The sequence below is a fragment of the Spermophilus citellus genome (genome assembly GCF_964194105.1).
Source record: "Spermophilus citellus genome assembly, chromosome: 17".
NCBI lineage: Eukaryota > Metazoa > Chordata > Mammalia > Rodentia > Sciuridae > Spermophilus > Spermophilus citellus.
This window is the reverse complement of record NC_138199.1, coordinates 34,442,508-34,469,336: the sequence shown is the minus strand read 5'-3', so window position 1 is coordinate 34,469,336 and position 26,829 is coordinate 34,442,508. Positions and strand designations below refer to the sequence as shown.

Genomic DNA, 26,829 nt, shown 5'->3' with positions numbered 1-26,829 from the left:
GAATTTACGTAGGTTTGTTTCTGTCTTCTAATCTGTTCCACTGGTCTTCATGTTTGTTTTTGTGACAATACCATGCCATTTTTGTTACTATCCCTCTATAGTATAATTTAAGGTCTGGTATTGTGACGCCTCCTGCATCACTTTTCTTGCTAAGGATTGCTTTGGCAATTCTGGGCCTCTTACATTTCCAAATGAATTTCATGATTACTTTTTATATTTCTATGAAGAACATCATTGGAATTTCAATAGGAATTGCATTTCATCTGTATAGCACTTTTGGTAGTGTAGCCATTTTGACAATATTAATTCTGACTATTCAGGAACATGGAAGGTCTTCCCATCTTCTAAGGTCTTCTTCAATTTCTTTCTTTAATGTTCTCTACTTTTCACTATAGAAGCCTTTCACCTCTTTTGTTAGATTGATTCCCAAATATTTTTTTCTTCTTCCTCTAGTAGGCACAGAGTTGAGGGTATTGTGAATGGGATAGTTTTCCTGATTTCTCTTTCAGCTGATTCGTCATTGATGTACAGGGAATCAACTGATTTATGGGTGTTAATTTTATATTCTGCTACTTCACTGAATTCATTTATGAGTTCTAGAAGTTTTCTAGTGGAGTTTTTTTAGGTCTTCTAAATATATGTAGTCGGCAAATAGGGATTGTTTGAGCTCTTCTTTTCCTATTCAAATCACTTTAATTCTATTACTCTTCTAAACTAGAGAGAGCTGAAGGAAAATGTGTCCCTCTCAAGTCATGGAAAGCGCCTAATGGAACCCAGCAAAATTAAGCCAGGTACAGTGGTGCACACCTGTAATCCCAGCAACTCAGAAGGCTGAGACGCAGGAGTGCAAGTTAGGACCCTCAGCAACTTACTCAGCAAGGCTCTAAGCAACTTAGCAAGACCCTGTCTCAAAAAATAAAAAGGGCTGGGGATGTGGCTCAGTGACAAAGTGTTTCTGTGTTCAATCATCAATATCAAAAAAATAAATAAATAAATAAATAAAATAAACAACAACCAATTATTAATGCTGCCAAACTAAATAAGGCACATCCCCACTGAACCACATCCCTCAGGACAGAGCTAGGAGCTAACAGATCATACCCAAAATAAGTCTAGTTAAAAAAAGGTTGCAGGGGTGGCCTGGGGTTGTGGCTCAGTTGTACAGCACTTGCCTAACATGTGTGAGGCACTGGGTTAGATTCTCAGCACCATGCTAAAAAAAAAAAAAAAAAAAAAAAAAAAAAAGATACCATGTCCATTTACAGTTGAAAATATTAATTAAATAAAAAGCCCAAGAGCTGACATATTGTTCTCGCCAACACATTAGTAAACAAAGGCCATGTTTTCATCAGGAATATCATGGTAAGCATGAAGTTTATTTATAGAAAAACAAAAAACTAGACTCACTTATTCAACACAAACATTAATAAGCACCTGCCGTGCTAGGGTTGTGGCTCAGTGGTAGAGCGCTCGCCTAGCACACATGAGACACTGGGTTCAATCCTTTGCACCCTAAAAATAAATAAATAAAGATATTGTGTTCACCTACAAATATATATATAGGACTGGGGTTGTGGCTCAGCAGTAGAGCCCTCATATTGCACAAGCAAGGCCTTGGGTTCGATCCTCAACACCACATAAAAATAAATAAATAAAATAAAGTTATTCTATCCAACTATAACTAAAAAATAAAATATTTTAAAAAGTAAAAAAATAAAATTCTCTCTCTCTCTCTCTCTTTTGGTAGGGAAGTCCAAAATCAAAGAGGAAGGTACAAAGGAGGAAAGGAGACATCTGAACTAGATCCAGATGAATACATGAGTTTGCAATGAATGCGAGGTAAAAGAGAAATTTTAAGCAAAGAAGACAAAAATATAGACAGAAGCAGGAAGTAACATGGAATACCCAGAGACCATGAAATCTTTCAGTGACTAAGACTAAATCCAGAGGTTAGGATGAAAAGGAAAGGATGCCTTCCTTTTGAATATCATGTTAAAGTAATATTTACTTTAACCACTAGAGATTTTGCTGGGGCAGTCCCAGAGATCGAACTCAGGGGCGCTTAACCACTGAGCCACATCCCCAGCCCTATTCTGTATTTTATTTAGAGACAGGGTCTACTGAGTTGCTTAGTGCCTCACAATTGCTGAGGCGGGCTTTGAACTCGCGATCGTCCTTGTCTCGGCCTCCCGAGCCGCTGGGATTACAGGAATGTTCCACCAAGCCCAGCACTATTGGAGAATTTTAAACAAAGGAATTACAAAACAGATTTGGTTTCAAAAAAAATGACATTGAGGCCAAATGAGGATGGATTAGAAAAAATGACTATCGACAGTTACAACAGTAAAAGACAACTAAAGCCTAATTACCACGATGTTAAAATAATAAAAAGAGCAAATATGGAGGCAGTTTCAAAATGATCTGCTGACTGACTGGTATGAGGGGAAAAAAAGGAAAAGAGTCAAAATTACTCTGATTATGAAAGCTTGAACAACTAAGTCAATGATGCCATTAACAATGAAATGAAATCCAGAAATGACAGCTGGAGAAGGAAGTTGGATGTTAAGTTTGGATGTTAGTTTTTGATAAGTTCCCACTGAGATAGCAATGGGATAGTTAGGTATGTATATCCTTTAAGCAGCTAGAATTTTAGATCTAGTATTTAGATCTAGAGAGGGAAGATACTAGAAATCTAGATGAGGAGACCAATAATGGCAGTAAAACCACGAGAGAATATAGGAGTAGAGAGAAAACAGGAAAAATAGGAAGGGAAACAAAACTAAGAAAGAAACACTGAGGAACAGCCACAGTTAAAGGGCAGTTGGAAGGAAAAGAAAATGGCAACATGGGGCCACAAATAATAGTCAAAGGAGGCAAACCAAGAAGATGGTGATGTCAAGGAAGTCTAGGGTTCAACAGGGCTGAACCCTCATCCCCAAAAGTCAGAGATTATAAGGGAGTTGACTTCTTCAAGGAATCAGCTGAAACACAAAGTAAGGGGCTAGGGTTATGGCTCAGAGGTAGAGCACTTGCCTAGCTTGTGTGAGGCACTGGGTTCAATCCTCAGTACCGCATAAAAATAAATAAAATAAAGGTATTGTGTCCATCTACAACTAAAAAAAAAAAAGAAAAAAGAAACACAAAATAAGGATACTCTTTCAACTTTTTCAATAAACTTGACACAAAGGCGAAAGCAGCAATTTACAACAGAGAAAAGGCTGTGCTTTTTCAGCTGGAGCAGTTCAAAGACCGAGAAGCAAATTTTGAGAGGAATGACTAAAGACATAAAATGGAACAAGAAAAAGGTGGAAAGCTCATTCTTGATAAGGGGTAAAAGTGGATAGTATACAAATTCTGTAGAGGAAAGAGAAATAAAGAAGGCTCACATTAAAAATGCTATCTATTTCTTTTGAAAAGTAGGAAAGAAGTTCACCTCTTGACCATAAAGGAAGGGTTCACCCTTAGTAGCTCAAAGTGGCAATACTTGGTTTAAGGTGGGTACTGTGATAAGGGCTTCACACTCATCACCTTGTTTAATTCTCACCACAATTATATAAAGAGGTACAATTATTTTCACCATTTCATAGATGAGTTAAAGGTAAAGATAAATTAAGTAATTTTCCCAAGACCAAATACCTATAAATCAGCAGACCTAACTATTAACCAAGGAAAGGCTGTTCCTAGATCTGAGAGGCAAGATGGGCATATATTATCTTTAATAGATGAGACAGATAACATCAGTGCTTAAACTAGTCTTTTGAGCCAGGTGCAGTGGTGCACACCTGTAATGCCAGCAAACTCAGGAGGCTGAGGCAGGAAGATCGCTAAATTTGAGGCCAGCCTTGAGCAACTTAAAGAAACTCTAAGCAACTTAGCAAAACTTTGTCTCAAATTTTTAAAAAATAAAATACAAAAGACTAAAAGAAAAGACTGTGATATAGCTCAGTGGTAGAGCACCCCCTATTACTACCAAAATAAACAAAAAACAAAAACAAAAAAGTACTATTCTTCTACCTCCAGTAATGATGCCTCTGGTGGAAAAAAAGATGCTGAATACAAGAAAAAGTTTTTCACCCGCCAATCCATTGCTTCCTAACACCAACATTCACACACTCCATCAGAAAGCTACAAACTACACACAATTAAGGTCCTTTTAAAAATTCAATAAGTTTTATGAAGGTCTGCAAGAGTTAACAGACTTGGATTAGGCCAATCTTAAAAGAGAAATGCTACCATGCTGAGTGTAAGCAGCTAATAGGAAAATTAAGGGAGACTTTCAAACCTCAGTGAGACCTCTCTAAGGTTTGGTTCTAACAGTCATATTGCCTGGCTAAGAAATGATAGGCATATTTTTAATATATTTAAGGCACTCAATAGGAAGGGAACAGCTGGTTAGAAAGGTAGCCTTCTAATTGGTTTCTTTGAGTCAAATCAGCCCATTATATTCTCCAGCCCCAAATCCCAATCCTTCCATACCTAAGATGAGCTCTAAGAAAACACATCCCAGGAATAGCTATGAAGGTTACCTGACTGCATGTCCAAGGTGGCCTGCAATTTAGGGGGACAGTAGATGGCATTTGCTGTGGTTCGAGCAGAGGTTAAGGCAGCTCGAGCTTTCGGCAGATTGCTCAGGGCATGGTATGTTTTGCTTTCTAAAAGTTGTACTTCCACCAAAAGGGCTTTGTCATCCATCTTTTTCAACTCCCGCAGCAACTGAGAACCTGGAAGAGGAAAAAATGTATCTCTTTGTTAACCATAATCTTAATACCATATTGCTGAAAAATCTCTCTCTCTCACCTTAATAACACTTGAGATAAAGAAATCTTCCTGAACTCAAAAAAGTTACCTTTAGAGCCCTTGAAAGAATTGTTTTCCTCTAATGTGCTACCTTCCAAAAGAGAAACACACATCTCATTGAAACTATTCTGCTTCCCAAGGACAGTATTGAAGCCAAGAGCCCTCTAAGCTCACTCCTAAGATTTAAATATAGTGGGAACCTCTACCCATAAAATACTAAAACTAGTTATCCAGTTCAGACACGGACTTGACCTCACTCATTCCCTGTCCAGCTATCATAAAACTATACCAGAAACACTAGGCACTGGGGCTGTTGAGGAAAGTAAAGAGTTCTGGATATGCCAGTGTTCTTGATATAAATATGCCTAGTTCCCCCATCATGCATGAGAATGTCAAGAACCAAAAGATTTATGCCACAAACAAAAATTAACTAAAAACAGACCAAAGAACTAAAACTTCATAAAAATAAAATAAAGGTATTGAGTATAAAAAAAAAAGCTTTAAAAACAAAAAAGGTGAAAAAAATAACCCACAAAATAGCAAAAAATGTTTGCAAATCATAGATCTGGTAAGGGACTTGTATCCAGAGTAAAACAAATAAGTAACTCAATTTTTAAATGTCCAAAGGATTTAAACAGACATTACTCCAAAGACATACAAATGAGCAACAAGTACATGAAAAGATGTTCATCATCATCAGCAATTAAGGAAATGCAAATCAACACCATAATGAAATACCAGTACATATATATAGGAGAACTAAAATAAAAGAGAGACGGTATTGATGAGGATGTAGAGAAACTATAACTCCGCTTATACATTGCTGTGATAATGTAAAATGGTACATCCATTTTGGAAAACTCCTTGACAGTCCCTCAAAAAGATAAACAGTTACCATGTGACCTGGCAATTTCACTTCTGGATATATATACACACAAAAAAAAACATAAGGGGCTGGGGCTATAGCTCAGTGGCAGAGCACTTGCGTAGCATGTGTGAGGCACTGGGTTCAATCCTTTGCACCACATAAAAGTAAATCAAATAGAGGCATTCTGTCCATCTACAACTACAAAAAAAAAAAAAAAAGAAAAGAAAATCATATCCACCTGAAACCTCTTCACAGCAGTATTCATAATAGTCAAAAAGTAAGAACTCCAAATGCCACCAAATGATGGGTAAAATGTAAAACACCCAATAGACTATTATTAAGCAATAAAAAGAAATAAAATACTGATTATGCTACAACATAGATAAACCTTAAAAACATTATGACAAGTAAAAGAAGCTTATCACAAAAGACCACGTTATGCTATCCTCCAGTTGCCCAGTTGCCCCATACGTGCACTAAGTATGTGTGGAGAATTATTAGAGAGTGACTGCTAATGGGCACAGTTTCTTTCTGGGGTGATTAAAAAATTCTGAAATTAGATAGTGGTGATGGTTGCACAACTTACTGAATATACTAAAAAACCAATGGCCAGGTGTGGTGGCACATGCCTATAATCATAGCAAGCACTGGAGGCTGAGGCAGAAGAATCCTGAGTTCAAAGCCAGACTCAGCAACTTAGTAAGCCCTAAGTAACTCAGCAAGACCCTGTCTCTAAATAAAATATTTAAAAGGGCTAGGGATGTGACTCAGTTGTTGAGTGCCCCTGGGTTCAATCTCTTGTACAAAAAACAAAAAAACAAAAACAAAAAAACACAATGAATCATATACTTTAAAAGAGTGACCTATTTGTTTAAAACATATTAATTGCCATTTCTGACAGATTAAATACTGGCAATCTATTCAAATTAATAGATCATAAAGGCCATTTTCTTCTGTTTGGGGAAAATAGTCCAGATCTACCCATTAGTAAAAACTAAGCAGCAGGGAAAGAGTTCAGGCTACACAGGGAATGCCTTCAACTGGCCCACTTTGGCCTCCAAACATATTTGCAATCAAAATTCACTTTTTGACTTTTAAATAGATTGTAAGTACAATTAAAACCAAATGTAGCATATGTAATACTTTAAAACATTTTCAATTTAAATATTAAATCTGGTGAGGTGCAGTGGCACGCACCTGTAATCGCAGCAACTCAAGAGGCTGATGCAGGAGGATCATGAGTCCAAAGCCAGACTCGGCAACTTAATGAAGCCCTAAGAAATTTAGCAAGAACCTGTCTCAAAAAATAAAAAATGAGGGGACTGTGACTCAGTGGCTAAGCACCCCTGGGTTTAATCCCCAGCACCAAAAAAAAAAAAAAAAAAATTAAAAATTAAGTCTGAAATTTAATAGGGTGCTATATACAAAACAGAAATATTGAAAAGAACTTCAGCTACTTCAATGGAATGGACTGTTCAAATTCAAGGAAACAAAAACTGACACGTTTGTTCTCTAACAGTTTCTCATAACTTTCAAATAGCATTTTTCCATGACAAATTCCATAAATGTAAACTACCTTGAATCCTCAGAAGTAGGTAGAATATAAATTATTAATAGTTAATTAATAAGAATAGCCAGGTTTAGAATATAATCATTTAGCTAACTAAGAAGTCTTATTAATTTCTACCAGTTTACTTACCCAAATGCAATGCTTCCTGGTACCTCTTGGTATCAAAGTACAAAGACACCAGTCTTGCCTAGGAAAGAGAAAAGGCATTGACTGAAGGAAGGAAAAAAAAAAAAAGCCACAGAAAGAAATCAAAGATCAACAGTCACAGAACTGTTACTGTTGAGTATCCATGTCCTGATGATAAAATGCAGCATAACAAATGATCCAGACCCCAGTATTGTCTCCTATTATTGCCAAAGACTGTTAACTTTACCATGTTGCTGCTTTAGCAAGTTTGTCTCAAAACTTCAACCAGGGCAACTCTCACAAATGAGACAACTTTCAGTGACTTATTTCAGTGATAATCTTTTAGTAAATGGATCTTTTAGTAAAAGTTGTTGAAGATGCTTTTGATCAGGATGGTATTACTCATATTCACTAATGTCTGATAACTGAAATCAGTGCTAATGTGGATACATACCTCCAAAGCTTGGCGTAAGAAAGTCCTTTTCTCTGATTTGGCCCATTCAATGCACTCTAAACACAACTCAACCTGCAATAAAGACAGTACATGCAACATTATATCCTCATATTCTTCCAATCAACTATGCTTTGGAGAACAGAAGGGCTTTAATTCCTCCTTACGAATTAACCCACATTGCTCTATTAAGTGTCTGATACACAGTGTCTCAAATATATAAAGGGTACATCATAATAGAAAATCACTTAGTGTTTTACACATAAAATCTCTTTTGTGTTTAAACTGCTCTTTTGGAAAAGAGCTTCCTCTTTAAGACTCTTCTATCTAGGTGCAGTGGCACAGACTACTCAGGAGGCTAAAGCTAGAGGATCCAAGTTTGAGACCAGCCTCAATTATCTTAATAAGATCTCAAAATAAAAATAAAAAGGACTAGTTCAATGACCAGTACCAAAAAGGAAAAAAAAAAAAAAGACTCTTCTAGGATCCATTCAGAACTCTCCAAAACACATGTAGCCCTATAGTGTGTATTTTGGGGGAAAGCTTAGAATTTTTAAAGCCAAAATTTCTCCCCGAATAGTTGGAAATAGTAATGGCAATGTGCATTTGTGAATATACTGGCAGTAAAGGAGAGATGTTCTCAGCCTACTCACAAATGCTCGTTCTTTTCAGATTCTAAGTACGACTAACCAATTCATCATCACCCACAAAGCAAACAGATACAGTAAACTTAGCTTGTGTTAAAGGAGCTAAAAAAAAAAAAAAAAAAAAAAAAAAAACAGCATAAAATTTAAAAGGGCTCTTAAGCTTTATTTAAAGAAACCCTGGAACCTCCAGTTCTGTCACCCAAGCAGTGATGTAAGATACAAAGTAACTGATACAAAACCATGTTCTATGCTAGCCTAGCAGACCATCAGATATCTCTGATAGACCAGGTTTGACAGAGTACCTATGAAGTACTACAGATATTATGTCACTTCCACTACTATGAGTTTTGTATGAAGATTGCTAATTAGATCATAAGGGGGAAAAAAACCCTCAATTTTCCAGAAAACTAAGTGCTAATATAATATTATAAATTCAAAATTCTCTTAAGAGACCCAGGGACTCAGGAGGCTGAGGGAGGAGGATCACAAGTTCAAAGCTAGCCTCAGCACCTTAGCAAGGCCCTAAGCAACTTAGTAAGATCCTGCCTCAAAATAAAAAATTAAAATGGCCTGGCAACTTAGCTCAGTGGTAAACTGCCTCTGGGTTCAAATCTCAGTTCCTAAATAAATAAATAAATAAATAAATCGACCTTTTGCCTTTAGATCCTAAATTCAAGCTCAGCAATAAACTAATGGTATTTAGATGATTCACCACTAAGATTCAATGAAATCTTTACAAACTCCTCACTGCAGCCCTCTAGTGGCTAATCTCATAAACATTCTACAAAAATAAGAACCCAAAACTAAACCAAAAGCAAGGCAATCAAATTTCGGAGTTTTGAGGTAAGTTCTTAAAAAAACAAACTCAAAGTAATATCTCTGTTCATAATATATGGAACTGAAAATATTTTAACAAAAAAAATACAAGATTCTTAAGTCCCACATGCCTAAGAAATGCCTATTAGTTTTACTCAAAGAGCTTTTTTAAATGACAAAAATGGATGCCTGGAACTTGGTACATTCCTCTATATTAAGTTACACTTCAATAAAACTATGAAATATATATTTAACTAAGAAATACATAATTCTACCCCAAGATTTCACCTACTTTAATTTCCCTGATAGTCCAGATATTTTCCTTTCTTTCTTTCTGTGCTGGGGTTGGAACCCAGGGGTGCTTTACCACAAGATTCATTCCCAGCTCTTTTTACTTTTCATTTTGAGTCAGGGTCTCACCAAATTGGTGAGGCTGGCCTCCAACCTGTGATCCTTCTACCTCAGCCTAATACTCATGATATGAAGTGACCAGCACAAGGTCACATAATACCTGCTGGGACCAGAACTTATCCCTACCCCCAGTGCTCTTTTTACCTCAACCCAGACTTAAGGTCAGCACTCTATTTTCAATTAGAGTACATAATTTGCATTATATAGAACTGTAATTAGTGAAACCACCACTTCAGTTCCCAGAAAAAAATTTATAAAGGCCACTAAGCTTTGCTATACAGTTTTTTGTGTGAGAGGCTTTGTGCTTTGTTAATGGTAACAGTGACTGACAAAGGGCATAAGCCCAGGCTTCTGGAGGAAAGCCCTGACTTGAATTTAAAAAGCTCAACATAATCAAAATTAAGGATTTAAGTTTTAAACTATTACACTAAGCCATTTCTTTACTTGTTTTTTGGGGATAGAGCAGTAGGTTGTTTTGCTTTTTGTTTTTCAGTGCTGGGAAACAAAACCAGGGCCTTGCATATGTTAGGCAAGGGCTCTACCACTGGGCTACATCCCCAGCCTCTATTATACTTTCTTTTATAATACCTGAATTAACTAAATTCCTCTAAGGAAAAAAACAACCATTATTTCACGACTGAAATTCTCTAATTCTCTAACCCTTTTGGTTTATTAAAGTATGCTATTATATAAAAAGTAATAAAGCAGAAATGTAAAGCAATACCACTTTTCTCATTTTTTTGGAAATTATATTTAATAAAAGTATGCATATGAAAAAAAATTAAATGTGCTATTACTTTCAGCTGGACAGACTACACCCAACAATGGCTTCCCACAGCAACTCCCTAGAGATCCCTAAAGGAAACATTAATTTGAGTTCAGTTTACCGCTTGGCAAGAATCTAGCTCAGTCTTCTCTTCATCACACTTTTCCAAATTCCCTCATCATGACAACCACCCGTCTTCACCCCCACCCTCCATTCTCCTATACTTATTCCCTGTCCTTACTTTCTGGATTCCAAATCTTAGCAACACAAACAACCAGATCATACCCTGAATCACATCATCTTTAAGAATACTGCAAGCTGGAAGATTGTTCTGTAAATACCCCTGACTTACAGCTGGCCCCTAAACAGAAAAAGGTAACAAATTCTTTAACACAAAACTCTCTCTCTTAAAAATGATCTAAAACTTCCTATTTTGCTTTAGGCCTCAATAATACTATGACAGTGATCCATCTGTCTTACTTCTCCATCCTTTTCCATCACCCAAAGAATTTTAAAAGAACCAAAAATGAAAACTATATCTGATTTCCAAGTCAGATATCTCTGTGTCACCTAGATAAGGAGTACTGAGATGCAAGCACCCCATGCTTACATCTCTATTCAGTAAACTCAGACCTCAATTCAACAGTATTTTCTGGGCATCTACCACAATAGAGGCATAATCCACATACTCCTTCAACAAGTACTAGTTATGTAATTCCTCTGAGACAAAACTATTCCAAGTACCAATGATACTGCAGTAAATAGGAAAAAGCAGCTATCCTCACGAACCATTTATCCTAAGTGGAAAAGAAACATTAAACAAGTAAATATGAAGTAAAGCAGAGATTGCTCAAAGAAGGTCTCTGAGGAAGCAATATGTGAGCAAAGACTTGAAATAATATGAAGAAAAACACTCATGTTATCATCAGGCTGAGATCCCATTTCACCTGCCATTCGGTGGTCTTGCAGGTTACTCAAACACCTGTATGTTGTTTTGGGTTTTTACTGTATAGTCAGTATACAAAATTTTTTAGTTTTTATTTGTTTGTTTATTTATTTTAATTGTAGATGGACAAATATCTTTATTTATTCATTTTTATGTAGTGCTGAGGATCGACCCAGGGTCCCACACATGTGAAGCAAGTGCTCTACCACTGAGCTACAACCCCACCATGTTTGAGGTGGTTTTTTTTTTTTTTTTAACTTTGTAGCATTTTACAAAAACACTATGTAGAGTCAAAGAATTATATTGAATAAGCCTAGGATTGGGGGGGGATCAGGCTGAACAATCCAGATGAATATAAATGCCTCACAGCCAGAACAGTTTAAGGGATTATGGCAAAAAGGACAATATGCCAGCTGTAAAGAAAGTAAAACAGAAATCAGTGTACTGGGTACTGGATACAGTCAGAGGTAGCTATGGCTAAGGAATTTGGACTATACTGGGAATGAGGAAGATCCTTAGGTAATATAAGGTATATAATGCTTCACCTGAGATTATATTAAAGAAAGTAAATGTACAAGTAATTGTCATACAAAGCAGAATAATCATACACATAATATGTAAATATGGGTCACTGAAAGAGTAATGATCACACCAAAGTCTACAAGGAAAGATTTCAGAGAAAGTGGACCTTGAGATAGAACTATGTAAAGGTGCAGCAAAAGGAGCAGACAGGGCTGTTCAGCAAACATCCAGGCATCTAACATGACTGACATATTTGGTAAATTTAGTAGAGTGCCAGTAGATCAAGCTGCTATAGAAAGCTGTATCAAAATACCAAGAACTACCTACTGACAATGGAGAGCCACTGAAGGCTCAAGCTGGAGGGAAAAAAGGAGAGAAATGAAATGATTGGAATAGTGAAGTTTCTTCTATAGTCCAAATAACAAATTATTAGGAACCAAATTAGAAGGTAGTTGTAAAGAGAAAACAAATACAAAAGAGGTGGAGAAGCAGACATTGAAGACAGCTGCATGAAAAGAATTTAACAAATGGTTGGATACTGAGGTTGGTAATACTGAGTAGGGGTATAGCTGAAATCATCAGGTTGATTCATAATCTCTTCCCCAAAAAATAAATAGCCTATTATCCACAAAAATTACCAAAATATCCAGCAACTTGGGAGTTTGAGGAAAGAGGATCACAAACTCAAGGCCAAACTCTGCCATCTATCAAGAACCTGATTTGAAAAAAAGGGGGTGAGGGAGGTCAGGCCAGGCACAGAGGTGCATGCCTATAATCCCAGCAACTCAGGAGGCTAAACCAGGAAGACGACAAGCTCAAAGCTAGCCTCAAAAACTTAGCAAGCTCCTCAGCAATTTAGTGAGACTCTGCCTCAAAAAAAAAAAACAAACAAACAAACAACAACAACAAAAAAAAAAAAACTGGGGATGTAGCTTAATGGTAAAGTGCTCCTGAGTTCAATCTCCAATATAAATGGCGGGGAGAATATGTGTGTATCTATATATACATACACATACACACACACACACACACACACCCCTAATTAAAAAGGGTAAGGAATAGTGGTGCACACTTATAATCCCAGAACTCAGCCTAAGGCAAGAAGAGATCACAAGTTCAAGGTCAGTTTCTGGACTTAGTGAGACCCTGTCTCAAAATAGAGAATCAAAAAGGCTAGGTATATATCTCAGTGGGAGTGTGCCCCTGGGGGGAGGTGTTCCGTTAAGACTCTGGCACTTAATTTAAAAAAAAAAAAAAATTAGCCAGTAAAGTAACACAGATGATAAAAATGAAAAATGCCTACATATGCTTCCTCATACTTAAGGAAAAAGAAGAAAGGTGGCTAGTTCACAAAAATGTAATATGTAATGCAAGGTAACATATACACAGTTAAGGGAGAGCCTAACCTGATGTAGAACCATGTGACAAAGGCCAGTAAATCTCACTGGTCAATTAAAAGACGCCATTAAACTATGATTTGCATATACCTCCACAAAGATGTAAAAGAACTGATCATTAAACAAATGCAGTTCTGCTCACTGAAGTCAGCTCTATGTTCTAGGAAAGATCAAATTCCACAGACTTTCATGTGCAAAGGAGCAGCTTCTATAATTTTTCTGCCTAAAATGTTCCATTAAAGGGCTGGAGTTGGGCTGGGGATGTGGCTCAAGGGGTAGCGCGCTCGCCTGGCATGCATGCGGCCTGGGTTCGATCCTCAGCACCACATACCAACAAAGATGTTGTGTCTGCCGAGAACTAAAAAATAAATATTAAAAAATTCTCTCTCTCTCTCTCTCTCTCTCTCTCTCTCTCTCTCTCTCTCCTCTCTCACTCTCTCTTAAAAAAAAAAAAAAAAAAAAAAAAGGCTGGAGTTGTGGCTCAGCAGTAGAGCGCTCACCTCCCACACACAACAGGGTCTCACTAAGTTGTTTAGGGCCTCTCTAATTTGCTGAGGCTGGCCTCAAACTTAAAAGCCTCCTGCCTCAGACTTCTGAGTTGCTGGAATTATATGCCTACACTACTGCTCCCGGCTTCAAGTAGCATTTATTAATAAATTTTCAAACTAACATTTATTGATCACTCTACTTTATAGTATCCTACTTCAAACAAAAGATGGTGCCAGTTTAATGAGTACAAAGTACAATTTTTTAAAAAGTCAGGGTTAGATAAGACTGATATCCCAAATAAAAAGTCACCTTTTCTTTTATTTATAAAAATAAGCCTTGGGGCTGGGGCTGGGGCTCAGCAGCAGAGTGCTTGCCTAGCAAGCGTGAGGCACTAGTTCAATCCTCAGCACCACATAAAAATAAACAAATAAAATAAAAGTATTCTGTTCATCTACAACTACAAAAAATAGAAAATAAGTCTAAGCCAGGTGCAGTGACACATGCCTATAATCCCAGAGGCTCAGGTGGCTGAGGCAGGAGGATCACAAATTAGAGGCCAGCCTCAGCAACTTAGCAAGGCCCTAAGCTACTCAGTGTCTTAAAATATAAAAAATAAAAAGAGCTGGGGATATAGCTCAGTGGCAAAGCATCTCTGGGTTAAATTCCTAGTACCCAAAGATTAAAATTAAAAAATAACTCTAATACTTTGGTTCAAAAGGCAGTCATCTAAATATTACTTATTTGTGATCTACTATCAATTAAACACAGTTTTGCCCAAAACAAATATTTCACACAAATAAAGTTTATAACTAAGCTTCAAAGAATCATTAAGGCAAGAAACCAGATTTAACAAAAGACATGATTTCCAAGTGGGACCCATGAGCCCTTGGGTTTCTAAAATTCTTCATGATTTATTCAATATGCTACTGTGGCCTTTCATATCTTTTCCCTATATACAGCAAACAACTAGACATGTAGCCAACTAACAATTTTAACTCCTGACTACATACTATTAAAATTTTATGTATGGTTTAATTATCTGTCTTCCCTATTAAAAATCCTCTTGAGAACAGTGATAGTGTGTTTTTACAGTTGTATCCCAGTACCTAACACACAGCAGATACGCAATAAATCCTGATAAATGTATCTACAGGAAAGGTAACAACTATATTCTTCCTAAAAGATTCAAGCAATTGCAATATATCCTTAAGTCTGTCACTGTTTACAGAATGATTTTTAATTAAGAAGTTCAGTCATTACAGAGAGGCACTCTTCCATTCAGTTCAAATCTAGTTTGAATTTCTAAAGAACATGTACAGAATTCGACATGGTGGCACATGCCTGTAATCCCAGCTACTCAGGAGGCTGAGGCAGGAGGATCATAAGTTTAAGGTCAGTATTAGCAACTTAGCAAGACCCTGTCTCAAATAAACAAAAAGGACTGGGGATCTAACTCAGTGGCAAAGCACCCCTGGGTTAAATCCCCAGTACTTGGGGGGAAGAGAGAGAGAGAGAGAGAAAGAGAGAGAGAGAACATGTACAGAAACATCAGTCACTTCCGCACACATGAGACACAACAGATGAATGCTCACCCCTCAATAAAGGCATGTACATAATATAAACATGCCAAGAAGGGCTGCCACAAGACTTAATTATTGCTCATAAAGAGCATTGTCACACAAGATGAAAGGTACCACAGACACAGAAAACATTACAAAGGTGTGGCAATACAATACCTCAAAGACAAGAATCAGTTTGTGACCCTGATGTAATGAGGATTCCAGGGACCACTGACAATCTCCACTTACAAAGCAAAGCATGGAACAGACCCAAAGTATCAAATGTCCTGTAACAAAGAGAAACTGACATGATAAGTCCTGAGCCGTCCTCCCAGCTGTCCCTTCCACCTAGTACCACTGCGAAGCAGGCATTTCTCTCACTAAAACACTTTTTTCCATATAATCTACTTTCTGTCATTACCATAGCTTACCTCCTGCCCTGTAGCTGCTTCCATATCAAGAAACAGATCAAGAAGAGACCGGACTAGGCGAGCTGCTTTAGCCTTACTGATGGAATTCAAGAAGGGTCGTACATACTTCAGGAGTCCCCCAAGCTCTGTATAGAAGGCAATTGAGATAAGAAAAAAGTAAGCATCAGTATCAGGGACAAAATACCCATTAAAACTGACCCAAAATAATAAAAATCAGTACTTACATCATTGAAATTAGTCTAAATGAAACTTACTAGGAATTTAAAGCATTCCCAGCAGGAAATAGAGTAACAAAAGAAAGATTAATATCACATACCAAATTTGTATTTTATTTCCTTCTCAGACACTGGATGAAAACCCAGAATAAAAAATCTTATATCTATGCCTCATTTACCCATCTTAATGAAAGATTATGTGCAAAGTACTCCTATTCTCAAAAGTCAGTTTTCTAGACCATGAAATGTGCTATACCTCTGCCCACCTTGTACAAAATCACTTTCTCACAATCAACAAATACCAAGCTACAGGAGTATATATATCCCAAGTCTACCTTTGCAGTTCTCCTCAAACAGAGACTTCCAATACCAAGTTTCCTTCCCTTCTTGAAGTAATTCTTGAAGGATCCCCAATATCGCCTTTAGCAGTTATCACTTCCTCAGTATTCTTCTGAATAAACTTTCCACATAGAGGTTAAGGTGTTTTACCCTTAAAAGTTTTACTATACCCTATTTAAAAAAAAAATTCCCATTAATCAGGGCTGGGGTAGTAGTAGAGCACTTGCCTAGCACATGTGAGGCACTGGGTCCAATCCTTAGTATCACATAAAAATAAATAAATAAAATACAGGTATTATATCAATCTTAAAAAAGATTTTTTAAATCCTACTAATCTACAAAATCTGAGTCTTAAAAAACAATTCTCTTTCAGTGAGAGAAATGCCTGCTTCTTCCCCCTTGTAGAAGAAAAGAGAACAGTACATGAACACTAAGGGAGAGACTTTAGAAAAAGAGATACATGCTTGTCAAACAAAAATTAGAGAATGTCTCTACTAAACAAAAGGAAGTATTTTTGGAATATAGGTTAAAACTACCTCGGTGCCTCTTTAGTACTCTCCTGTTGTAGACTCACCCCCATGAGAACTCTAATTCAGGACAAGCGATCTTCACACTCCTGAGAACACTAATTTGTGTCCTGAAATGCTCATCTGCCTGAATAGTAAGAGGATGCACAGGACTGTGTCAGGTACTAAAAGGAACTCTACACAGAGTTCATCTTTCCCTTTCACTCCCCAGTACTGACCTTTGATTCCCAACGTCTACAACTTTTTCCCATTCTGCCCTCTCATTCACCCTCACATACACTACATTCCTGCTTTCAAGCTGCACTCATCCCACCATGCCATCTGACATCTGATATGTCTTCCCATCTTCTTGACTTATATAAGTTTTACATAGCCTATTAAGTTTTCCATGCTAACTCCAGTCTATAGCGATGTTCCCCCTCAAATTGCTTTTTACATTTATGCAAATACAAATTTCAATTACATAATGACAGTTTTTAATTTTTTTAATCTTATTTATTTATTTATGTGGTGCTTGGGATGGAACCCAGGGTCTCATACATGCTGAACAGCACTCTACCTTAAGCCACATGCCCATAATTGTTTTTAAAAATTTATTTATTTATTTATTTGTTTGTTTGTTTGTTTTTATGTGGTTCTGAGGATCAAACCCAGTGCCTCACATGTGCGAGGCAAGTGCTCTAACACTGAGCTACAGCCCCAGCCCCCAACATAACTTTTTAAACATCCCTTCTCCTATAGCATTTTCTCCTATGCATGAACAATGTGACTTCTAGTGACTAAAATATTCAAAAAGTAATCTATTCCAATGTTGATCAAACCAAACTATTCTTTTAGGAAACTCAAGCCTATACCTCCTCCCATATGACTTCAAATATTTAAAAATAACTATCATTTACATGTTCCTAACTTTCCCTTTCTCCAAGCTAAATATCTTTAGCTATTTCAATTGTTCCTCCAATGTCCAAGTTTCTAGAGTACTTATCCCTACAGTTGCCCTCCTCTGAATAAGCTCTAGTTTATAAAGGTACTTGCGATACACTACTGAACCCAGAACTAAAGAAAATGCTCCAAGAGGGGTATAATAGTAGGTTTAATTCTTTCTCTGGTTATTACATATACCACAAGATAGCATATTTTGCTTTTTTCCAATAGCATTCTTTGTTCAGACTGTTCAGACCACAAAGGTCTTTTTTTTGCATAGACTACTATTAAGACAGGTAATTCCCCATCTTCCTCTGTTGTGATAAATACTTCACAAATGAATTTAATCTTCTTGGCTTTGGCAGTAACTGTGAATCTTAATTCTGTCCTCTACTGTACTGAGTCATCTACAAAAATAAGCATGCCTTCTGAAATGGCTTTAACCATGATACCAGATGCTGACAAGGATAGATTCCTATGACATACTAGAGACTTTTCTTCAGGTAGACAAATGACACATTTATTAACACATTTCAGATACAGTTATTTAGCCCACTGTAAATTCCTAACTGTACCTGCTATATTAGTAATCATGGTAAATGTTCAAATATTCTGCTTAAACCAAATAATACAGCCTATATCATTTCTCTAATTCACAAATTGAAATTTTTTTTTCTATGAACGGCCATATGGTAAATACTTTTGGCTTTTTTAGGTTATATGACCTCACTGGCAGGTACTCATCTAAGCCATTATAGTAGAAAAGGAGTCAAAGACAATATGAAAATGAGTGGGTGTGGCCATGTTCAATAAAACTTTGTTTGCAAAAACAGGTGGCAGGATTCCTGCAAATCTACCAGTTCTAAAGGAAAGTTTGGCGTAATCTGTTCATAATACACTGCTATAAGTCATTAAAATCTCCTAATCAAATAATCTGTCCAGGGCTGGGGTTGTAGCTCAGTGGCAGAGTGCTTGCCTAACAAATGTGAGGCACTGGATTTGATCCTTAGCACCACATAAAAACAAATAAAATAAATTCTATCCATCTACAACTAAAAAGAAATGTTTTAAGAAAAAAAAAATTCTCTCCAGAGCTTCTCTGACTTTAGTTTATAATACAGTTTATAATAGCTAGATCTAGTCTCTTCATTATCTTTTTTGAAAGGTGAAATAATATTTACCTAACCTTAGTTTCCTTATACTTCTCCATCCTCCATGACTTTTCTAGAGTAAGTAGCTCTATGGTTGAATCTGATAGAACAAGTCTTTTGATATTCAAAGACAGAAATTGTCAGAACCTTATTTATTTACAGAGACTATCTGCTGTCTTGTCTCTCACCTACCTGGGCTTTAATTCTCTCTTTCTGATGTTATTTCTATCTTTTTTCTGTTTGAAAATCATTTTCCTTCCTAGAAAAGGCAGAAGTAAAACATGAGCTAAGCATTCTGCCTTTCACTCCAGCATGATAATATTACAATATTTCCTTTAAGCAATGAGTGTTATTCTTCATGCCAACAGAGAAACAAATTAGCTCAGTTGTCACTGTTCAAGAGTTCATTTTTTCCACTTTAGTCTACTATTGTTTTATATTGATTCTTACATGTACTCCCTATTTCTTTCCATTTTCATATGTTCAGAGTTAAATTTTAAAATATCCATAAAAATCATACTAATGTCTTCCCCCCATTCTCACTGGTATTTGCAATTATATGACCAAAATCTCCTTAGAAACGAAAAGAACTTTAAAGAGTCTCAGGCTTTGAAATCTACAGATTGTGAGCCTAGGCTTCATGTCTGTGACACTCAGCACTACTTTCAATCACTATTATACATTAAACATCGTCTTATTCACTAATCCAAGTAACTATTGTCAGTCAGGAACCTAATTTTAAACTCAAAATCAGAGTACTTAGCACACTGCTAGACTAAATGCATAATAAAGCAAAACTGAAAATGAATGGAAGATTAATGGAACAGATTTCTGTTCTTAGGGAACTCAAAATCAAAGAAAACAAACAATATAAATCTATCAATTATTAACAACAAAGGCAGGTAAATGAATTTAATGGGCCCCAAGACTTCCTTAGGATTTCTATTGTGTATATACCTACATTCATCAATATCTTAGAAAAAATGATAAGAAATCTAGGAAAGTTTTTGAAAACCCTTATAATTCATCATTAAGTTCCAATAAAGCCAGGCACAGTACTGCATGCCTGTAATCCCAGAGACTTGAGAGACTGAGTTCAAGGACAGCCTTAGCAACTTAGTAAGATCCTATTTCAAAATAAAACACTTTGAAAAATGGCGGGGGATATAACTTAGTGGCAGAATACCTTTGGGTTTTCAAAAAAATAATAATAAGTTTCCAACAGGTTTAGCAACATACTTCTAAATTGATCACATATCGGGTCACAAGGCAAGGAGGGCAAGGATGAAAGATAAATAAGCAAAAAATAGGAATTTCAATAAAATAATAATTTCTTTAGATAAAAATTACTGAAGCACTGACTATATCTACTACTGAAGATATAGATTTATTTATTTATAATTTTTAATTATCCATACTCCTGGAGGAAAGCAGAGATGTGAATATTCCAACAACAAAAAAAAATTTTAAGTCACTTCACCTGGCTTTATAATTCTTTCAGTAAAATTATAGATTATATTTTGCATGAACTAATTATCAATTATTTTGGAAATTCACTCACAGGCAAAAGGAGCCCATAAATAATATCAAACAAAGGCAGCAGAATACAACAGACACTAATATGGCAATATGTAAATCAATGGAAGTGTAACTGATGTGATTCTGCAATCTGTATACGGGGTAAAAATGGGAGTTCATAACCCACTTGAATCAAAATGTCAAATATGATATGTCAAGAACTATGTAATGTTTTGAACAACCAACAATAAAAAAAAACAAAACAAAACAAAAAAATAATAATAATATCAAACAAGAAAGAAGTTACCCTAAGTTGGAAAAAACCAACACCCATCAATGATAATCCATAAGTGAATAACCATAGAAAAGCAATAACTATGCCTTGCGGCAAGGAGCTCTGAAGTGGGACTATGGTGAGTTCAAACCCTGGCCACACCATTTACTGGTAAGTTATTTAACTCCTCTGTGCTCAGTTTCCTCCTGTGTAAAATGGATAACAGTACCTACCTTTAAATTGTTTCAAGAACTCAAAAACATGTGCATTTTTAAAAGAGTTCATAGTTAGTACTCAAAACTCATTAGGTATGGTCCTTCTTATAGCTATTTAAAAATGACAATTTAGCCAGGCACAGTAGTGTAAGCCTGTAATCCCAGCAATTTTGGAGGCTGAACAGGAAGATCACCAAGTTTGAGGCCAATCTCAGCAACTTAGTGAGACCCTGTCTCAAAATGAAAAATAAAAAGATCTGGGGATGAAACTTAGTAGTAAAGTATCCCTCAGTTCAATCACCAGTAATAGATAAATAATATTTTAAACTAAAAAAACCCATGTAAACACATCCTCAGAATTTCATACATCTCTACTCAACTTTCTACTGATTGAGCCAATAAGTTAAATTACCCTAATTTTTTAAAAAAAATTAATTCTCAAGTTCAAGAAGTTTTGGTAAATTTTTCTCATCATTCTCTTGGATAACAACATAATCTGGGGGAAAGTAATTCACAAAGGCACTTACCATAGTTTAATTTATTATAATATTCAAATATACTCTAAATTCACTATTTTTTTTTCTTTGCAGTGTTAGGGGTTGTACCCAGGGTCTCACACATGCTAGACAGTCTACATTTAGCTATGCCCACAATCCAAAATTCACTTTATAATGGACAAAACTAAATAAATTAAATAAATAAATAAAATAGCCCATTTTAAGTTTATACAAACTTCTCTCTAATACTATTACCACTTTACTGGTCAAAGGCCTTTTGTGAACAACAGAACTCTCCCCTCATTCCAAGGACACACCCATCATCAGAATATCATCTTAAACCTAGCCAATAGTTCAATTACAACTAAAGTGTTTGGCAACAACATGCATAAAGTCCTAGATACCAATGGAAAAGTGTTGAGAAGAAATTATTTAATGTCTTATTCACTGTCTCAGGAAAAAAAAAATGGTGAATCACTTGGATACAAGATCCCAATCATTTTTAAGCAAGGGGTTTAAAGTCACTATCCTTACTAAATACATCAAAGCTGCTCAATAAAATCACTAGAGACTACTATTGCCCATGTGTAAGGAAATACACTGACTATTCAAAAACCAGAAACAAATCACAGATCCCTATATCCCAATAAAAATGGATTTCCCTATCTGTAGAATAAAATTATATCACTAAAGAACCAGGACACTGATGGCACACACCTATAATTCCAGTAACCCAGGAAGCTGAGGCAGGAGGATCACAAGTTCAAGGCCAGCCTATGTAACTGAGTGAGACACTGTCAAAATAAAAAAATTTTTGAAAAGGCTGGGGATATAGTTCAGTGGGAGAGCATCCCTGGGTTCAATCCCAAACAACAACAAAAAAGTTTAAAAGGTCATTTAATTTCCTTCTTAAAAAAACTGAAGATCAATAAGTTGCCAAGTAAACAAAACTGAATTTATATCACAAATGAACTGGGTGTGTAAAAGCAGTTTCATGTCCCTTCCCTTCAACAAAATACAGTGCCTTCAACCCAGAACTTCAGGTAAAAGCATTTCAAGTATGATCCATTTGCAGCACTTACCTGCAGCTTGTCCAGTCTTTGCCAGGAGAGACCCCAGTTCAAGGATGCTCTGCTCTTTGACCTGCACTGCCTCCTCATCATTTTCCTGAATGTCACGCTTCACTGGGAGAGAAAAATAAAAGTCCTCTTAAAATTCATATTAAAAGTAAGAACACTGAGGGAAAGTTCACACTCACAAGACCTATTATGAACTTAAACATATTAACCAACAAACTCTAAGTTTAAAAACAAAAGGGGAAAAAAACTCTCTAAACAAATAGAATGGTCATATATATGTAGAACACACCCCCATGTAAGTCATAAAAAAAAAAAAAATGGATTCCTCTCTTTAAACGTGCTTTTTCAGTCTATCCATGGGAATTTCCCTTGCCCAGAGACATTGATATTTCTGTTGTGACCACTTGATTAAAATTAAAACAAGTCCTTCATACCTATGATGCTAAGCTCCATGCTAATCACTCTTTTATGTGAAGATATAAAACATGCCTACGCATCTCTACCATAAACTAAAATCAAATGACCAAATTATTGATGACTATAAATCAAAAGCCTTTTATTAAACTTCAGGTCTGTGGAAAGCTTCAGCCCATAGGTTTATTAGGGATAAACAATTCTGTGAAGGGCTCAAAGCTGCTATCAAAGTTCCAGTGTGATCTTGAACAGTTACACTTAGGAGAGACTGCTGCTTCATAATGGATTCAGGTGCTGTTAAAATAACTTTCTGTCCCACTTTCAACTGTTGAACATGTGAACATCTAATAGCCTCTCCAAGTTTGTAATTTTAGTGATCATTACTAGTTACCACTTCTCTTACAAAGCATCATGACTTGACAAAAACCAAGATTTTGATACTCCATGATGGAGTCTGAAAAAAGTAAGCTGTCACCATCATGACTCAAGTTTGCTCTTACAGGGAAGCTTTCAGGGAACACCCTCCTAGTATAGTGGGCCAGAGAGAAATACTCTAATGGTAATGTTTACCATAATTTCTACTATCTGAAAGACAAAATATTAGGCACTAGGCTTAAAAAGGTTAAAACACATGCTTCTCACATCAGTTCTAAATATTAATGTGAACTCAGAATAAAAAGATATAGGTAACAGTGATTGACATGACTCTGGTTTTGCAACTTTAACAGACTTGAGATCAAAACTTCAAAAGGGAACACCTTTTACCATATCATTCCTTCAAAGATGCATCTTGACTCCCAACTCCTCTCTTTCTCTAATACCCACAAAGATAAAGACATCAAAATCTTGTTACTGTCCTTTCTCCAAGCAAGTCTGAGCACCAAAATTCAACCGATTCAGTAAGTCAACACAAATACTAACATCCTGGAAGACCCACAAACACGTGCATTCCCGTACTACTTGTTGATCAAACCCGAAACATTTAAAAGACCACATTACTACAAGTGCCTGAAGAGTTAGCCATGCCCTAATTGAACCCTTCATGATTAAACATTGAAAGCCTTCTCTGTCATCACAAATTTATTTCTGTTCACACCTGAATCCCAGTAGAAAGCGACTGGATAGGACACCACTTTCAACTTTCCTGTTGTGTGCAGGTGTAAGACAATCATACCACAGTGTCAAGAAATTTATTTTTTTCCTTTTCTCCAGCATCGTGCAGTCGGCTGGTTCCAGTTTCCTGAACTCCGCGACTGACAACTAACTCCCTGAACTAACTTCCAACCTCGCTACAGAAGAGAACCGGACGATTAGTGAGTCACCTCCTCCAGCCCGGCAGTCCCACCCGATACTTAGCTCCTACATTCTCTCTACACCGAGCATAGGGACGTCTCGGCCACCTCCTCAAACAAATGCCAACCTGAGGAGTGTGTCACCCCTAAATTTCCAACATTCAGAAATATGCCCTCCTTTACTGGAGCCTTCCGTTGAGGGCTGGGATAAGTAGCAGCTCCCACGGTCCTGTGGAACCAAACTCCAAGAGAAGTGCGAGCACCCGCGCTCCCACCCCGAGCAACCTGTGCTGATAACAACGGCGGGAAATGCCAGCCCTGAGCCAAGGCCTTTCAACTCGACACTCGCGGACCGGTTTGTAACCAGGCCGCCGGCCGGCACTGCTCCGGGTCCCGGGCCAGCTCGTGCGGGCCGGAGCAGGGGACAAGGCTGAGGAGGGGTGGGGGCCCGGTCCGGCCCTCCCTCCCACTCCACACTGAGCCCACCGTGAGTCAGCAGCCAGCAAGTGGACGCTCGGACTGCCTCGGGGTTTCCCATCGGACTGGGACCCCGGGGGCTCTCGGGGACCCCGAGCGGCCTGTGCCCCCGGCCCGGCCCCCCTCACACACACAGTGAGTCAGCAGCACCAGAGCCGGCTAGCCCGGCCCCTCTCCGCTGCCGCCGACCGACACAGGTCGCGCTGGGCCAGCGGGGCCGCGGGGACGGCGCGGCAACCTTTACCGATGGAGTGGAGGATGTCGATGGAGGCCTCCCGGTCGGTGCTGAGTAGAGACTGGGCTCTCTGGAACTCTACCACCGCTGCCGCCGCCATCTTACCGCTCTCACACCGTCCCCGGCCGCGGCCGCCGACGCCGGAAACACACACCCGGAAGGCCCGCCCTCGCGTCCCTCCCCCGGGGTCTCCCGCCTCCCTTCCCAGGGCGCCCCGGGAATTGTAGTCTTTCTGCCCGGTGGTGGGCGACTGGTGACCGGGAGAGTGGAGGCGCTTCGGGGGTGGGTTGCCAGCCCCGCAGCACCGCCTGGTGGCCCTCCCTCGAGGAAAGGGGCAATGCTCAAGGTTAGTCCACTCCACCCCCAAAGTCCACTCCACTCTGAGATTCCTCCGAGAGGAGTTTTTCAACACCTAGCTAAGTATTCAAAGAAAGCTGGCTTGCTTTGTAGCTTCCACGTTTAACCATGCGTTCAGGGGGACAAATGACCTTCTAACATTGCTTGCTAGGAATAGCACCATTCAAAGGCATTTCAAGTGTCTTATCACTTGCCGGCGCGCGCTCAGTCCGGACTTGAATCCTACAGAATCCGAGCCAGCCTGTGTTTAAACCCACCAGTGTCACAGAACACTGTCTTTCCCAAGCAGCCCATTCAATCTCGGGACAGAGCTGCTCGCTATAAAATGAACATTGTCTCAATAAATAGTTATTATGATTCACACATAAATCTCACCCCAGCTCCTCAATTAAAAAATTCATTGTGTTTCTCCAGTTCCTTCAGCTAAAATTGGGTATCTGTGAGGATGTCAAATGGAGGGGGGGGGGGGAGACATTCTGTTGACAACTGAAAGTAAAACTTAAAGAAGCTGCCAAAACTGTATAAAAGCAGTTCAAAAGGGGGCTTTTTCTGGGTGATGACAATCCAGAAGTGGAATTTCCTGACCCATAAAAGGACCTGTAAATGGAATCAACATTGCACTCCTCTGTGACTGAACTATGCAATGTATACACTGCCTTTTATCCTCCCAACAATGCTCTTGAAGAAGATATTATCTACTCTTCTTTAGTAAATGAGAAAACAGGAGATTTAAGAGATTTGATAAAGCTCAGATAGTAATTGACAGCACTGAGAATGACAGGGAATATGTTCCTAATTCCTGGTGTGTTCAAATGAAAATCAGATAACATCTCATAAAGTTGCAATCAGGCTTCCTGACTTTGTTTAGTAGTTCAATTAAATTATTTCTAAATTTCTCCCAACTCTGAGTGTAAAACTGAGTCTTTGTTCAAGAAAGGTATTCCTCCCTATTTTGTTGTTGTTGTTGTTGTTGTTTTGTGTGGTGCTGAGGATTCAACCCAGAAATTAGGATGCTAGACAAGCACTGTACCATTGAGTTACATCCCTAGTTTCCCAGAATGTTAATGGGCTACAAAACTGAGAACAAGCCAAAAGTTGTCATTCTAAAAGGAACAAGTTATAAATTGGCATGGTAGCACATGCCTGTAATCTTGGCTACTCAGGAGGCTGAGGCAGGAGGAAAATGAGTTCAAGGCCAGCCTGGGCAATTTAGCAAGATCTTGCCTCAAAAAATAAAAAGGGTTGGACAATGACTCAGGAGGCTGAGGCAGGAGGAAAATGAGTTCAAAGCCAGCTTCAGCAACTTAGCGAGGCCCTAAACAACTAGGTGAGAGACCCTTTATAAATAAAATACAAAAAAAGGGCTGGAGAGCTATGGATATAACTCATTTGGTAGAGTGCTTGCCTAGCATGCATAGGCCCTCGGTTCAATCACCAGTACTACCACCAAAAAAAGGTGGGGAGGGGGGATATGGCTGGTTAAGTGCTCCTGGGTCTACTCCCCAGTACCAAAAAAAAA

At 37.8% G+C, this 26,829-nt stretch overlaps 1 protein-coding gene across 1 annotated transcript in view; it reads right to left on the bottom strand.

Moving 5' to 3' along the window:
* The window catches only part of PSMD11 (proteasome 26S subunit, non-ATPase 11), a 37,924-nt gene extending 12,795 nt beyond the window's left edge, over positions 1 to 25,129 (bottom strand). Inside the window, exons 1-6 of the mRNA XM_081270854.1 lie at positions 24,963 to 25,129; positions 22,539 to 22,640; positions 15,797 to 15,921; positions 7,816 to 7,887; positions 7,365 to 7,422; positions 4,527 to 4,721 (exon numbers count right to left, since the gene is read on the bottom strand). Coding sequence (XP_081126980.1) covers positions 4,527 to 4,721; positions 7,365 to 7,422; positions 7,816 to 7,887; positions 15,797 to 15,921; positions 22,539 to 22,640; positions 24,963 to 25,053 — 643 coding nt within the window. The 5' untranslated portion in view covers positions 25,054 to 25,129. The remainder of the gene's footprint in view (positions 1 to 4,526; positions 4,722 to 7,364; positions 7,423 to 7,815; positions 7,888 to 15,796; positions 15,922 to 22,538; positions 22,641 to 24,962) is intronic.
* Positions 25,130 to 26,829: the final 1,700 nt, after the last annotated feature.